General features: G+C 45.3%; 1 protein-coding gene across 2 annotated transcripts in view; it reads left to right on the top strand.

The window, feature by feature from the left end:
* ELAPOR2 (endosome-lysosome associated apoptosis and autophagy regulator family member 2) overlaps positions 1-17,387 on the top strand; it is a 100,983-nt gene that overhangs the window by 63,173 nt on the left and 20,423 nt on the right. Inside the window, exons 1-7 of one of the 2 annotated variants that reach the window (XM_035128036.3) lie at positions 610-729; positions 837-923; positions 5,275-5,380; positions 7,584-7,736; positions 9,800-9,888; positions 12,948-13,128; positions 15,222-15,350. In XM_035128036.3, the coding sequence (XP_034983927.3) occupies positions 724-729; positions 837-923; positions 5,275-5,380; positions 7,584-7,736; positions 9,800-9,888; positions 12,948-13,128; positions 15,222-15,350 (751 nt within the window). In that variant the 5' untranslated portion in view covers positions 610-723. Of the gene's footprint in view, positions 1-609; positions 730-836; positions 924-5,274; positions 5,381-7,583; positions 7,737-9,799; positions 9,889-12,947; positions 13,129-15,221; positions 15,351-17,387 lie in introns of those variants that run through there. The other variant, XM_060279475.2, reaches the window with a different exon arrangement.

Below are 17,387 nucleotides of genomic sequence, written 5' to 3'. Positions count from 1 at the left end.
GATTATGCTGGCCAGCCCTGCCCTCTTAAGTTCATCACCTTTTCCATTCTTTACAGCCCCCCAAAATTGAGGCTGAAGGTCTGAAGCAGAGAACCTTTTCTGCTATGGAGACTCCTCCCATGATTTAGGTGCCTACTTGTGTGAATGAGGAATTGCCCTATTCCAAGAGGATAGCAGATCATGTGAGTCCTGAGCTCACTCAATAACCTTAGGAAAGGCTGTGTTGTCTCCACTCACACTCCTCCCACCCCACTCTGGAATAATAATGGCTTAACACTTTGGGTTTACTGAGTGGCAAAGGTAAAAAGGGTTGTGGGTCGCGCTGTGGTCTAAACCACTGAGCCTCTTGGGCTTGCTGATCAGAAGGTCAGCAGTTCGAATCCACACGATGGGGTGAGCTCCCATTGCTCTGCTCCAGCTCCTGCCAACCTAGCAGTTTAAAAGCATACCAGTGCAAGTAGATAAATAGGTACTGCTGCAGCGGGGAGGTAAGCGGCATTTCCATGTTCTCTAACTTCTGTTGTGGTTGTCCGTTGTGCCAGAAACGGTTTAGTGATGCTGACCACTTGATGCAGAAAGCTGTCTGTGGACAAATGCCAGCTCCCTCAGCCTGAAAGTATAAATGAGCACCACAACCCCATATTTGCCTTTGACTGGACTTCACCATCCAGGGGTCCCTTACCTGTTTGCCTTACCTTACTGGTTGGCACAAGGATTACGGAGATGCATGTAAGGGGTTTTGAAAACATTCAAAGTGTTGCATAAATATTGCTTCTGTTACTGGCTAACAGCAAATTAACTCAATATCTGATAGCTCCCATTTTTTAAATCAATAGATTCAGAATGATCAGTGCCAAGAGATGGACTCCACAAGCGATAAATGGATGAAGTTGACAGATAATGGCGAATGGGGCTCCCATTCTGTGAGTATAATGTTTCATGGCTTGGTGAATAGAATCTTAGAATTGTAGACTTGGAAGGGACCCCAAGGGTCATCTAGTCCAACTCCCTGCAATGCAGGGATCTCAGCTGAAGCATCTATGACAGATGGCAATCCAACCTGGGCTTAAAAACCTCCAAGGAAGGAGAGTCCACCACCTCCCAAGGGAGACCATTCCACTCCTTTCTTGTAACTAGAAGCTACAGTGGTACCTTGGTTTACGAACTTAATCCGTTCTGGAAGTCTGTTCTTAAACCAAAGTGTTCTTAAACCCAGGCGTGCTTTCCCATAGCAGCGGGGGACTCAATTTACAAATGGAAGACACTCAACAGGAAGTGAAACATGTTCTTATTCCAAGGCAAAGTTCACAAACCAAAACACCTGCTTCTGGGTTTGCAGCATTCTTAATCCAAGTTGTTCATAATCTAAGCTGTTCTTAAACCAAGGTACCACTGATTTGGTTTGTGTCCCACTCTCCATCTTCCATATGACAACCCTTGAGATATTTGAAGGTGGCTATCATATTTCCTTTCGGTCTCCTCTTTTCCTAGCTAAACATACCCAGCTCCTTCAACCTTTCCTCATAACACTTTCCTGATCCTTGATCATCCTGCTCACCCTCCTCTGCACATGAGTATCAACCTCCTCCTTAAATTGTGGTGTCCAGAATTGGACACAGTATTCCAGGTGTGGTCTGACCAAGGCAGAATAGAATGGGCCTATGACATCCCTTAATGGGGCCGCGGGTGGCGCTGTGGTCAAACCACTGAACCTAGTGCTTGCCGATCGGAAGGTCGGCGGTTCGAATCCTCGCGACGGGGTGAGCTCCCGTTGCTTGGTCCCAGCTCCTGCCAACCTAGCAGTTCGAAAGCACATCAAAGTGCAAGTAGATAAATAGGAACTGCTACAGCGGGAAGGTAAACAGTGTTTCTGTGTGCTGCTCTGGTTTGCCAGAAGCGGCTTTGTCATGCTGGCCACATGACCCAGAAGCTGTACGTCGGCTCCCTCAGCCAAGAATGCGAGATGAGTGTCGCAACCCCAGAGTCGTCTGCGACTGGACCTAATGGTCAGGGGTCCCTTTATCTTTTATGACATCCCTTGATCTGGACACTAGACTGTTGATACAGCCTAGAATAGATATAGTGGAAACCTGATCATCTTGTGATTCGATGTCTTTTTCACTCTGTAGTTCTCTGAACCCCATCAAGGAACTGACTGATGCCCTATCAGCAACCCATACCCTCAAAAGCTTACATGCCCCTACATGCTGCGGCGCAGTTTAGGGCATGGCTGCAGAATCCTGAAGCAGGATTTAACTCCCCCCTCCCATCAGCTGATGCATGGGCAGTTCAATCCTGCTTGGTTTTGGTGCAAAAGAGTTCCATGTTGAAAACGCTCTTGCACATCCACAACCTGCAGGAAGAAGGATTGAACCCTCCCCCCCCACTCATAAGCCAATGACAAGGCAGATCAGTTCTGCCTAATAAGTATCTTCATCCCACCCTCCACAAGCCAACTTTGACAGGTGGGTGGGATCAACTGATGTCCGTCCCTGTAGGCTGGCAGGGAGATAGAAACAAAACCATTTCTCCACTTGCTTCTTGTGGCTGCATCATTCAAAATTCCAAAGGGTTCACTGTAAAGATAAAAAGTTCAAATTTTTGAGACTGAATGAAGGATCGTTCTCAGAACCACACAGAAAAAGAATCACCTTGTGTGAGCTGTGTGTAGGTCTGAGGCAGAGTTTCTCCTTTTATTTGCATGCGATCGCCGAAGAATTGATGCTTTTGAATTCTGGTGCTGGAGGAGACTCTTGAGAGTCCCATGGACTGCAAGAAGATCAAACCTATCCATTCTGAAGGAAATCAGCCTTGAGTGCTCACTGGAAGGACAGATCCTGAAGCTGAGGCTCCAATACTTTGACCACCTCATGAGAAGAGAAGACTCCCTGGAAAAGACCCTGATGTTGGGAAAGATTGAGGGCACAAGGAGAAGGGGGCGACAGAGGACGAGATGGTTGGACAGTGTTCTCGAAGCTACCAACATGAATTTGACCAAACTGCGGGAGGCAGTGGAAGACAGGAGTGCCTGGCGTGCTCTGGTCCATGGGGTCACAAAGAGTCGGACACGACTAAACAACACTTATCTCACATTTTTATTCCTTGTCAAACTCAGGAGCTGAGTAAACAGGGCAAGGCTTCATTTCTCTTTTCTGGGCAAGGGGAGAAAACAAAACCTCTCTATGTGTTTTAAGCAGACCTGTCAGTATGTTTGACTGAATTGTTTGCTCTCTAGGTCCTTTAAACTAGTTCAACAAAACTGGGGTGCGGTTTCTCAAAGATTCTTGTGCCTCCTTGACCTCTTTTTGCTCCAATGCAAAAAGTACTGTTTTCAAGTACTCTGTTTTACTTCTTGGAATTTGCAGCAACAGTGGGGTGTTGTTTTTTTAATTTACTCCTTGGTAGTTGCAAAGTCTGAAGCAGCAACCGGTGTGTGTGAGGATTCTTCCAGGGGTAGCTTGGCTTTTGTGCAGTGATGTCAAGCTTCAGGAAGCCTTTCTGCAATTGACTTTTTCCATTCAAGGAATGCTCACCTATGTGCTTGGACACATGCACAGATCACATGAAATGCTGGTCGGCAGGGGAAGCCCGTCTCGTATTGCCGCCTTGGGTGACATGCCTTAGTGCTGCTCCTGCTGCTGCCACCCTTCTGCCAAAGCCTCGCTTTCTGGGGTTGTTCAGCATCTTCTGCTGAGATCCTGTGGCGTTCTTGTGAGATCTCGCCAGAAGCTGCTGTCATAGAATCATAGAATCATAGAGTTGGAAGAGACCACAAGGGCCATCCAGTCCAACCCCCTGCCAAGCAGGAACACCATCAAAGCATTCTTGACATATGCCTGTCAAGCCTCTGCTTAAAGACCTCCAAAGAAGGAGACTCCACCACACTCCTTGGTAGCAAATTCCACTGCCGAACAGCTCTTACTGTCAGGAAGTTCTTCCTAATGTTTAGGTGGAATCTTCTTTTTTGAAGTTTGAATCCATTGCTCCGTGTCCGCTTCTCTGGAGCAGCAGAAAACAATCTTTCTCCCTCCTCCATATGACATCCTTTCATATATTTGAACATGGCTATCATATCACCCCTTAACCTTCTCTTCTCCAGGCTAAACATACCCAGCTCCCTAAGCCGTTCCTCATAAGGCATCGTTTCCAGGCCTTTGGCCATTTTGGTTGCCCTCCTCTGGACACATTCCAGCTTGTCAGTATCCTTCTTGAACTGTGGTGCCCAGAACTGGACACAGTACTCCAGGTGAGGTCTGACCAGAGCAGAATACAGTGGTACTGATACTGTTGCCACCTCTCTAGGTGGCTGCCTCGGCCCAGGGCTCCCCAACAGCTGCACATGGGAGGGGAAAACTGGGAGCAGTGAGCCAGCAGACCATCATGGAGACTTGCCTGCAAATTCCTATTCTCATTGGAGAGACACCACATATCTTTCCAGGGAACCCCAAAATTCCCCGGAGCACAGTTTGAAGTCACTGCTCTTGCCTAACAGGAAGACACCCTGGAGTAATTATGACATCGAAGGAGGCCAGTGAGGAAGAGACCCCATTTGGTAAAGCAGAGTGGACTTTGGGCTGATGGACATGAGCAGCAAAATGACACTGAGAGTCCTTCCTGGACTGTTCTACTCCCCTCTGCAGATGGGGAGTTGCATTTGAAGAGTTGCATTTGGAATACCTCCCTGTCTTAATAACATCCCTTCCTGAATGTAAAAGCCTAGTACTTTGGGGAAACATGTTAGATCCTTTATCCCTGGTAGGAGACATTTCTAAATCGAGGGGGTTGGGGATAGAGGGATAGTCTTGGAGGAGAAACACCTGGGTTGAGGACTGTGGTCACCAGGGATGTCTCTCAGCATCACCCACATCAAAGAGCTGTGAGGAAAAGATGAGATAAAGCCACATCACAATATCTATCTGTCTATCTATCTATCTATCTATCTATCTATCTATCTATCTATCTATCATCTATCTAACTCTACCTACCTATCATCTATCCCCCACAGGCCTGAATAAAAATAAGATATGCAACTTTTTTATTTGCCATTTGAAGTGAAATAATCCAGGAAGGCCTTGCTCGGTGACTTTCTGATAGTATAGTTCCTCTCTTAATATCTGTTCTAGGAAGTGCTGGGTCAGACCATTGTGTGCTCAGGGGCAGCTCCCGACTTTGAGTCAACCCATGCTCTTGTACGCACAAGTCCATATCATGTTCATATCAGGGTGAGGTTTGAATGACCTTTTCGTGTGTGTTTTTGTGTGTGTCTCTTCTCAGGTAACGTTGAAATCTGGCACTAATGTATTATACTGGAGAACAACAGGAATCCTTATGAGTTCTCAGGTGGTGAAGCCTGTCCTCCTGAAAAACATCACCATTGAAGGTATGAAGCAGGAGTCGGCAACCTTTTCTCTCTATCGAGGGCCACATGGCCCCAGGAGCAAACTGTCAGGGGCCGCCTGCTGATGGTGGGCAGAGCCAGAGACAAAGTGTTCTGGATCTACTAATCCAGAATAAAGGCTTTCTCACATGAATATTCACCTACCGGTATTACAATTCCCACTTCTATGCAAGTCAGAAGGAAACTCCACTGGATTTTGGTGGGATTACTCTGAAACGTACAGAGGAAATGGGTTTAGTAAAACGTGTCAAGAACCAGTGCCCTAAGACTCGGGGTACCCCATCTTGTTCGTTCAGCAAAGTAGCAGAACTTTGGCAATGCTTGAATTCCAAAAAGACACAGGCAGCAGGAAATGTCTTTAGTAGAGATTTACTAAGGCATAAAGTTGCTTGCTAGCTCCCTAGCAAGGCAAGGCAAAACTTGGCTCATTTAGAGAAAATCCAGCTTTCAGCAGTAAAAAACAAACAAAACAAAACAAACATAAATGCAAAAACAGAATAGCAGTAGGAGAAAGAGAGAGAAAGAGAATAACGGAGCCCCCTGGGCAGACAGTCTGTCTCCAGAGCGAACTGTCTTGAAGTTTAGAGACAGCCCAGCAGGAAAATAACATTAGTGCTTTCTCTGCCTTTGAGAAGACCTGAGAACCTTTTAAACACTAGAATGCCCCAGAATGTTTCCCAAAACCTATTCCTTGACAAAACATCTATACAATATGCTGTTCTGGAAAGCAAGTGAACAGTAATCCCTTTCTGACATAAGCGTCACCCACCCCTAGCAGAAGCCTATGGATTTCTTCTTAGACTGCCGGGGGGGGGGGGGGGACTTGAACAGCGTACACACTAATCTATTTGCAGCACAAAAACTGTATCCCCCCCCCAGTCTGGAATGATTCTTGCTCATGCTCAACGTGCTGCTTTAGATTGATTCTGGATCCTTCTAGATCCACCAGGGTGGGTGGGGTTATCTCACTGGTGTGTGAACCCCCTGCCCCTCCCAGTACATTATCTACATTTCTCCCACGCCCCAGCTGCTGAAGAAGGAAGTAGCGGTTGCTCTCTTGCCATTCGTCCACCCCAAGCAAACTAATCTTAACTAACAACCACCACAACTAAGTGGCAGGGCCAACCATCATCTAAATGAGAAAGTGAGGGGTTTTTTTATTTAAAAGGAAAAACAAAAGGGAGACCATTCTGCGAGTGGTACCTTGGTTTACAACCACAATTGGTTCCGGAAGTCTGTACTTAACCTGAAGCATACTTAACCTGAAGCGAACTTTCCCATTGAAAGTAATGGAAAGTGGATTAATCCGTTCCAGACGGGTCCGCGGAGTACTTAAACTGAAAGTACTCAAACCGAAACGTACTTAAACCGAGGTATGACTGTACCTTGTGTATCACTTTCCTTTCCACAACAAGCTTCTTTAGGTTGGGAGAACATAAATAACAAATTTGTCTTGTTTTGTGCTATGTATTCCTCTTTCTCACCGCAAATCTGTACCGGACTTTAATTTAGACAAAATGCTTTTGGAATGCCTCAGTTGCAGGACTACTGCTGACCTCTGCTGGGGATAACTAGGTTTGCAGTGATACCAATATACCTATAGCTAGAAGATTTGCATTTAGGATTTTCAGGAGCGTGGGAGTGAAAATATCACTTTGAGATATTGTCATCAGAAGCAATTCATAAATGGAACAAAATAAATAAAATGAAATTCATATGCCACACCTTTCTTGGCTTACAGGCAGGTACACATTCCTTGTCTTGTGGCAAGTGGCTTTGGAACAGAGATTCCACTATAGTTTGGGATATATTTAGGAACATGCATCCGTGATATAAAGTCAGTCATTGACAACTAGGGGTGAATGAATAAGTGCTTTTTTTAAAAAAAAACAAGACTTTATGTTACTTTTGCATGCCTTCTTTCTGCAAATACTACACATATTGAAACATTTTTATTTCAAAATATGTATTTTGCCATATATTTTATCTGAAAACATACATTTTTAGATGCATTTTGTTGTGTGTGTTTTTTGAGCCAAGTAGTGTATCCTGAAATTTTTAAGATGTGTGAAGATAAGAATGCAGTGTTTGGATACTTCTTTCCTTAAGTCTTGCTGAGCCTAATGAATTGGGTCTAATGCTGTTCTTTGGGGGTAAGCCTTTGCTTCTCTACTTTGCTTTATAGGAGTGGCCTATACATCTGAATGCTTTCCCTGTAAACCTGGCACATTCAGCAACACGCCAGGCTCTTCCACTTGCCAGGTCTGTCCTAGGAATTCATACTCGGAAAAGGGTGCCAAGGAATGTACCAAGTGCCAGGAAGAAACACATTATGCAGGTATCGTGGAGAGATCTGAAAGGCTGGGTCCAGTTCAAATTAACCATAACAGTCATGTCAGAATAGGATTTTGTAGCCATGTGTACAATTCTGATTTGGGGTTACTTTTGTCCCCTCCAGCCCCAAAATGTTGTATGAGAATGTCCCGCGATTTGTCTAGCTGAGGAGGTTGTGAAAAGGGCTGCTTCATAGATGAAGTGGTGCCGAGAGATTTTAAAGAGAATTTGCCCTTAAATCTAAGATAGCAAAGGCATGCAACTAGTTTTCCTAGAGAGGGTCTCCTTGAAAAGGATTTGATGATTGGTTCAGAAATGCTGGACTCTGGTGTCTCCTCCAAATGGCGTGGCACCTCTCTCTGCACACTGTTTGGTCTGGGGAATCCAGATCTCTCTTCTCTCTCAATAGAGCATTCAATGGGGAGGGCCGTGGGTCAGTGGCAGAGCATCTGGCTTGCATTCAGAAAGTCCCAGGCTCATGTGAACAGGATCTCAGGGTCCGAGTAGAAGTCAAGGGAAGTAACAGTTTTGTTCTATTCTGCCGTGGTCAGACCATACCTGCAGTCATAGAATCATAGGATTGCAGAGCTGAAAGTGACCCCAAGGGTCATCTAGTCCAACCCCCTGCAAAGCAGGAATCTCAGCTGAAGCATCCATGACAGACACTATCCAACCTCTGCTTAAAAACCTCCAAGGAAGGAGAGTCCACAGCCTCCCAAGGGAGACTGTTCCACTGTTAACAACCCTTATATCAGAAGCCCCGTGTCCAGTTCTGGGGACCACAATTTAAGAAGGATATTGACAAGCTGTAACATGTGCAGAGCATACCTGCCAAGTTCCTGCCAGAAAAATAAGGGATCGGACCAGAAGTAGCAGACCGGAAGTAGCGCTGCCGCCATTTTGGAACTGGGCGGAGCATGCTCAGAAGCGACTTTTGATGCTGCTCTGCCCAGTTCCAAAATGGCCGCCGTGCCGGAGGTCGCGCTGCAGCCATTTTGGAACTGGGCAGAGCAGCATCAAAAGTTGCTTCTGAGCATGCTCCGCCCAGTTCCAAAATGGCCGCTGCGCCAGAAAACATTTCTGCGCATGTCCAGAGACTCCAGACATGCACAGAAGGAGCCTCCCCTAGCCGGTAAGTAAACAAATCCGTTTTTTCAGCTGGGAACAGCTGGGAAAATGGGGGTTTCCCGGGGAATACGGGAGACTTGGCAGCTATGGTGCAGAGGAGGGCAACCAAGATGATCAAGGGCCTGGATCCAAGCCTGATGAAGAGTGACTGAGGGAATTTTGTATGTTTAGCATGGTAAAGAGGAGATTGCGAAGAGATATGAACCCAAACCAATGGCTTCAAGTTACAAGAAAAGAGATTCCAACTCAACATCTGGAAGAACTTTCTGACAGCAAGAGCTATTCAGCAGTGGAACAGTCTCCCTCAGGGGGCTGTGGACTCTTCTTCTTTGGAGGTATCTATGCAGAGGTTGGGTGCCCCTCTGTCATGGATGCTTCAGCTGATATTCCTGCATTGCAGGGGGTTGGACTAGATGACCCTTGCAGTACCTTCCAGCTCTGCAATCCTACGATTCTATGACTCCAGGTATGGTCTGACCACGGCAGAATATAATAATAATAATAATAATAATAATAATAATAATAATAATAATAATAATAATTTATTATTTATACCCTGCCCATCTGGCTGGGTTTCCCCAGCCACTCTGGGCGGCTTCCAACTGAATATTAAAAACAGTACAGCACCAAACATTAAAAACTTCCCTAAACAGGGCCACCTTCAGTTGTCTTCTGAAAGTAGAATAGTTCCTTATTGCTTTGACATCTGCTGGGAGGGCGTTCCACAGGGCGGGTGCCACTACCGAGAAGGCCCTCTGTCTGGTTCCCTGTAACCTCACTTTTCACAATGAGGGAACCGCCAGAAGTCCCTCGGTGCTGGATCTGAGCACCCTTGACTTCTACTCGGACCCTGAGATCTGGTTCCAACTCTACAATTCTGTTATTCTGTGCCAAGTATATTTTGGTTTCTATGCTTATAAGTTTCTGTTCTGTTTTCAGAGGAAGGATCAAGCCAATGCGTTGAACGTCCTCCTTGCTCAAAGAAAGACTTTTTCCAAATCCACACACCATGTGACCGAGATGGAAAAGTGAGTAGCAGACTCTCCCAAAGCATTTCCACGGGAGTCTTTCACAATGTGGACTGAAGTGTTGGTGGTCCTCATGGTTTGCACCCAAGACGGGGCAGCCAAGATGGTGCCCTCCAGGTGTTGTTGGACTGCAACTCCCCCATCACAGGCCATTGGCCAGGCTGACTGGAGCTGACCTAAGTTTGATCCTTGGCTTAAGGAAACTTGAGATATTAATTGTAGTGGAAATATCAGTCTATTTGTTGGCTAGCGAGCTGCTCATAAGATAAGCATTTACAACGTTCTTGGCAAGACTGTGGGAGTTTTTGTAAGCTAATCATCTATTTAAGTTCATAGAATTTATGAAACATGTTTCAGGTCATATGATATTGTGCTCTGTGACCTCTGCAACAACCTTGTGAATTAAGAGCATTTACTATCGAACCTTGAGGTAACCCGCTGTAATTGCAGATCACTGTGTAATTGAGCTGTGAAATCCAAATCCCTCCCCAAGGCTCTCTTATTTTGATTAGACTCACAATCCTTCTGCTTTCTCTTCCTGACCTTTTCACTCAAGCAAGAGGGAAAATATCCCTCTGAAATATAGAATGACTACATAGAAGAAAGCATTCTACTCCTATGTCAGAGAAAGGCACAATTGGTTATTTATGCACAAGCTCTTTTGACTTATAGCTGTTTAAGTGCCTAGACTCTCTCTGGGGTTCTGTCCTTTCACTCCATTTTTTCTTTTACAAGTCTCCTTGCAAATGCTTTTCTTCCTTGCTGTGTCCACGTTTATTACATTTGCCCAGGTGTGCGAACTCACTGGAGCTACTGAAATAAATGGAAAACATTCAGTGGATTTCAGATTGGACTATGTAAGATCACAGGAAATTCTGTTAAACTGCTACCCACAAATAATGGTTGAAGAAGTGACAGGACTGGGTAGTAATTTGCAGAGGGAGAATGACTGACACAGTCCATCTGTTTGGCCTTAAGAATACAGCCATCAATCAATAGTAAATACAACAACAAATCTGCTTATTGTGAGGACCATGCCTGTATACAAATCTCAACACAACAATAATTAAAAATATTAAAATTCATTGCATACTATCCCAACAAAACCTGCATCCCACAAAACAGGAAGAGAAGGAAAACAAGCAACGAGTTAAACAGACGATGAAGGGGTCTTTACTTTGTCATCCATAAATCTTTCCCTGGCTTTCATGGCCTTCATCACAAAGACCGCTACCACATGGGTAATCTGTGGGTTAGCATCAACTAACAAAAATTTTACTCTATCTTCAGGATTGATTATAGAGTTGGGTATAATTTGCAGCATTGCGTCTCTAAAGCCCGAGTAAATGGGGCAATAGAGGAGGTAATGTATAAGATCCTCTTTAATTTTCATGAAGCAAGGGCATAAACGGTGTTCCGCTGGGATTTTTGTGAATCTACTGGTCAGGTATGCAGTTGGCAATGTTTGAAACCGGGCCATAGTGAAAGCTCTCCGAAGGGTGGGATCAGTGATATCCACCAAGTAATTGGCACAGATTTTGACTGCTTTTACCAGGGGAAACCAGTAGGAAAACCCGGAATTTTTTTTATCTTCGTGGTGTCTAAAAGGCGTCTTTTTCAAAGATCCATTCCCGAACTTTATCAGGGCTCCACAGTTTGAGAGTATTAAACTCGGGTAGATTGTATCTGGATAGAATATCTAATAGGTTTTGACGCCAAGTAGTATTATGTTGTAAAGATACAAAGGCTTGTTTAGCCAATAAGGTGTTTGTGTGAAAGCACGTCCACTTGTTGATTTGTACGGCTCAGCTGTTGTTTATACAGGGATACAGACTGTTTACCTGTTGAACGTAATGTGTGAACACCTTTATGATTAACAGTCACATAAAGGGGGGGAGCAGTCCCGTGCCCCCTCCCCCGCTGTTCATGCATTGCTGGTGTGTCTGCAGAAGGGAAGGCTACTGAACATAAGTTCATAATCATTATCATCATCATCATCATCATCATCATCATCATCATCATCTTATTAATATACTGCTGACTTGCCAAATGGGCTTTAAAGCAGTTTGCAGGTATAAGACCAATTACAAAATACTGTTGGCACCCATCTGTCTTGAGAGACAGTGGAGTGTGCCTCTGGGGGTGAAGTCAAACTGCTGTGTTAGCAGCACTGAAGTGACCTCTCCGGGGCGCAAGCCTGGGCAGTGTGCATGTAAATCCTGGGCTGGCCAGATGACAAGACTCCCCTCTCAGCCTCGCTGATGTGGTCCAAAGGAAAGCAGAGCAAGGTGTTTGGCTGCAGCGGTTGCGGGGAAAAGGCGTTCGAGGCGCCATCCAATCATCTTAAGGACTCCAGATTGCTGTAATAAGGTTTACTGCTTAGCCTTTTCTCCTCCTGAAGAGGTCTCACAAAGCAGTGGAGGTTTAGGATCAGAATTTCCTCCTCCTAGATGGGCCACCTTTGCAGGTGGATGAGCCCCCCCCCTTCCCTCTACAGCACGTGCAGAAACCACCTTCCTGACTGCTGGACCCACCCTTGGTCTTGGCTGCTGAATCCGCCGGAGCAATTACAAAATATGAGCATGCATAAATAAAACAACCCAGTCCAAACATTAAAACAAACACACACAGTTGAACTGTGCAATGGAACAAGCCCATTAAAACAGTTAATTATGATGTGTAAGCTCTCTCTGCGATCCGAAACCCGGGTTTCATAGGGCTCCAGTTCACAAGGAGAGTCTGTGGGTGTTCTGCAGGAATGCCCCCCAGTAAGAGGATGACAGGGTAGGCCTGGGAGGGGATGGGAGGGACCACTTTGCAAGTTATTGATTGTGTGACTGTCTGACGGGAACTTCTCTCTCTCTCCAGCATTTTATTGTCTAAGGGTTCATTGGCTTGCTGGCATTTGTTCTCTACAGGGCAGAACCTGTACCAGTTTGGTCACATTCCTCCCTCCCCTCTCTGGCTGTTTTCCTAAGAATTGTTCAGTCCTGTGAATAGCTGAGTAAAATATTCCTTATCTTAACTTTGCATATTTTCTCTCTCTCTCTTTCTTTCAGACTCAGCTCATGTACAAATGGGTAGAGCCTAAGATCTGCAGGGAAGATCTTTCCGAAGCAGTGAAGCTGCCTCCTTCTGGAGAGAGGAAGGAGTGCCCACCTTGCAACCCTGGTTTCTACAACAACCGCTCCTCTTTCTGCACCCCTTGCCCCCTGGGCATGTTTTCTGACGGAACTCGGGGTATGAGAACCTGAAAAGACCAGGTTGTATCCCACCGTGTTGCTCAACTGATGGTACACTTTTGCTGGTGGAATGGGGAGATCATTCCCCCTCCCACTTGCAGTCCGCCCTCCCCACTAAAAAATCTGCTCCGAATGGTTCCTCAACCCTTTGGAACAGATAGTTTTCTCAAGTGGGGGGGAGAAGCATAGCTGCCAAGTCTCCCGTATTCCCCGGGAAACCCCCGTTTTTCCGGCTGTCCCCAGCCGAAAAAAACGGATTTTTTTGTTTCTCCCCGGTTTATTCTGGCGCGACGGCCATTTTGGAACTGGGCGGAGCATGCTCAGAAGCGACTTTTGATGCTGCTCTGCCCAGTTCCAAAATGGCTGCAGCGTGACTTCTGGTGTGGCGGCCATTTTGGAACTGGGCAGAGCAGCATCAAAAGTCGCTTCTGAGCATGCTCCGCCCAGTTCCAAAATGGCGGCAGCGCTACTTCCGCTCTGCTACTTCCGGTCCAATCCCTTATTTTTCAGGCTGGAACTTCGCAGGTATGGGGAGAAGTGGAGGGGGAAATGCCAGAAAACTGTTTCTCTCCTTGTTCTGCTGATGGAAGCCTTGCTGAGAGCTTAGCAGGCATGTTGGGTACAACCCACTCTTGTGGCACTTGCTGGCCTGCTTGGCTTGGGAGGGAGAATTAATTTTATCCCACCTTTGTCCTTGGCTTATGCACTCATCGCACGGTCATCTATGCTTCACAGGATCTTACGGGATATCTCATTCTTTCAATCTGTAAGATCCATTTCACCAGACGCCACGGAAAGAAGGCTCAAACACCAAGGGCCGTGTTGCCTCTTTCAGCTTCATTACAGCTTTGACTGACTTTCTCCAACACCAGGCAACTTGTCGACACACATCCTCCTTTCTTTCTTTTTATTGCTTTTGTGGGTGTGTTCACTTTTTACAAACTGCAAGTCATAGGATATCCATTATTTATTTTTGTTTCTTTTTAAAGCTGCCATACACGGGATAATTTATTTATTTCAGAATATTGCCCTACGTCCAAAGATCTCAGGGCAGCTTACGGTGCTTAATGCAGCAATAGTGCATCCAATGAAATAAGCAGAGAGCAGGCAAAAACGTAAATTTAAAATAAACCTGACAATGGACTTATGCCCCATACACTTATTGTGGCTCAGGAATGTCAACAGGGTTGGTACAGGCTGGTGGTGGGGCATTCTGTGCTTGGGGCACCAGTATCCTGTGCATCTTAAAAAGCAGAGACATCACCTTGCCGACAAAGGTCCGTATAGTTAAAGCTATGGTTTTCCCAGTAGTGATGTATGGAAGTGAGAGCTGGACCATAAAGAAGACTGATCGCCGAAGAATTGATGCTTTTGAATTAATGGTGCTGGAGGAGACTCTTGAGAGTCCCATGGACTGCAAGAAGATCAAACTTATCCATTCTTAAGGAAATCAGCCCTGAGTGCTCACTGGAAGGACAGATCATGAAGCTGAGGCTCCAATACTTTGGCCACCTCATGAGAAGAGAAGAATCCTTGGAAAAGACCTTGATGTTGGGAAAGATGGAGGACACTAGGAGAAGGGGACGACAGAGGACGAGATGGTTGGACAGTGTTCTTGAAGCTACCAACATGAGTTTGACCAAACTGCGGGAGGCAGTGGAAGACAGGAGTGCCTGGCGTGCTATGGTCCATGGGGTCACGAAGAGTCGGACACGACTAAACGAGTAAACAACAACAACAATCCTGTGACACCATTCCATATATCACTCAGTGCAAAAGAGCATCTCTGTATCAGCTGAAGGATGCTCCTTCAATGTCCTTCTAGCGCCACTTAGTGTCCACTTGGTTTTAACTTTCCTGCAGTCACGATGCCTTCTCAGTTAGGATGCCTCCTCCCCATATCAACATTTCCAATGTGGAATAAGTCATCATCCTGAGGTGTACTCTGCCCTGATCCCCACATTCCAGCATGGAGAACCACCCAAGAATGGCTAGCTCTACCTGATTCTTAACACATCGAATAAAATGTTTCGTTCTGAAACGGGCTGATTTTCTGCATGCGTGCTCATTCTGCCCCATTTCTCCTTGTAGATTGTGAGGCCTGCCCTGCCGGTACAGAACCAGCTCTGGGCCTGGAATACAAATGGTGGAACGTGCTCCCTTTCAACATGAGGACTTCTTGTTTCAACGTTGGAAATTCAAAATGTGATGGGATGAACGGTGAGCTTGTCTGCCTTCATCACTAGCTTATTGTTCCTTCGGATGTTCTTAAGAGCCGGTGCGAGGGTTAAGGGAATGGCCTGTGGCATTTCTAAAAACAGACAGTAATACTGACCAACCTTTAAAAGGCTGTGGTAAAAGTTGATGAGGTGAGATATGTTGGGCTCTTTGGAAAATCTCCGCATGAAAGCTAAAGATCATTATTGTTGGTTTTCTCCCATGCTCATCAAAAGTATTAGTAAATTAGTACTTTCATCTGTTGGTTCAGTTTACCTTTGACACTGAAGGAGGGTCCACCAGCTCCAGTAGGAACTATGAAAAAGAGGTACTCATTCAGAAAATATTGCATGGTACCAACCACTCAGGCTTGCATCAGTCAGAATGCAAGTGTGTTTGTGGACTGTCACAAGAATAATGACTCCTCCATAAAAACTCCATGTCCACAGAAAGGTAGCATATCAAGGGGAAGCATTCCAGTATAGCCTCTTCCCTGACTTGCTAGTTTTCTGCATAAATAGAGGGGTGTTTTTTTTTAAATGGGGCATGGGCACTGAAGCACTGCAGTAGAGTCCAAGGAGGATTTTGCTTATATTGGATCTGAGAAAGATCAACAACAGACGAGTTTACTTGTTTCTTTCAGATATTGTAACTGAGGTTTTGTTGAAGGAATGCGGGTTTATCCCATAAAATTACAGAAAGGAACATTTGCCCATTGGTTAGATGGTTTGTTTGAAATTATGAATACCTGAGTCATTTTAGATCTGGTCCTAACCAATAGTGATGACTTGGTTAGTGGGGTAGAAGTGGCAGGATCATTAGGTGGGAGTGACCATGCTCTTCTGGAGTTTACTATCCAGCGGAAAGGAGCAACCAAGCATACTAAGGTCCAAATTCTAGACTTTAAGAAAGCCAACTTCAGAAAACTTAGGGAAACGCTGGGTGAAATCCCATGGACAGTAATACTAAAAGGGAAGGGAGTTTATGATGGTTGGGAGTTTGTTAAAAGGGAGATATTAAAAGCACAACTTCAGGCAATACCAATGAGACGGAAACATGGAAGGTGCCTAAAGAAGCCAGGCTGGCTATCTAAAGAACTTTTGACTGAGTTAAGATTTAAAAGGGATATGTACAAAAAATGGAAAAGGGGGGAAATCTCCAGAGAGGAATTCAAACATATAGCCAGCACGTGTAGAGACAAAGTCAGAAAAGCTAAAGCACAGAATGAACTCAGGCTCGCTAGAGAGGTTAAAAGCAACAAAAAGGGCTTTTATGGGTATGTCCGTAGCAAAAGGAAAAACAAGGAAACAGTGGGGTCACTCAGAGGAGAAGATGGTGAAATGCAAACAGGGGACAGAGAAAGGGCAGAACTCCTCAATGCCTTCTTTGCCTCAGTCTTCTCCAAGAAAGAAAACAACGCCCGACCTGAAGAATATGGAGCAGATGATTCAGCAGGGGAAACACAGCCCAGAATAAGTAAGGAGGTAGTACAAGAATACTTGGCTAGTTTAGATGTATTCAAGTCTCCAGGGCCAGATGAACTACATCCAAGAGTATTAAAAGAACTGGCAGAGGTGATTTCAGAACCACTGGCAATAATCTTTGAAAATTCCTGGAGAACAGGCGAAGTTCCAGCAGACTGGAGGAGGGCAAATGTTGTCCCTATTTTCAAAAAGGGGAAAAGAGAGGACCCAAACAATTACCGCCCTGTCAGCCTGACATCAATACCAGGAAAGATTCTAGAGCAGATCATTAAGCAAACAGTCTGTGAGCACCTAGAAAGAAACTCTGTGATCACTAAAAGTCAGCATGGGTTCCTGAAAAATAAGTCATGTCAGACTAATCTGATCTCATTTTTTGACAGAATTACAAGCCTGGTAGATGAAGGGAACGCTGTGGATGTAGCCTATCTTGATTTCAGCAAGGCCTTTGACAAGGTGCCCCATGATATTCTTGTAAAGAAGCTGGTAAAATGTGGGCTAGACAATGCTACCATTCAGTGGATTTGTAACTGGCTTACTGACCGAACCCAAAGGGTGC

The sequence above is a fragment of the Zootoca vivipara genome, chromosome 9 (assembly GCF_965207765.1).
Source record: "Zootoca vivipara chromosome 9, rZooViv2.hap1.1, whole genome shotgun sequence".
Lineage (NCBI taxonomy): Eukaryota > Metazoa > Chordata > Lepidosauria > Squamata > Lacertidae > Zootoca > Zootoca vivipara.
This window is presented reverse-complemented; position numbering and strand designations above follow the sequence as displayed.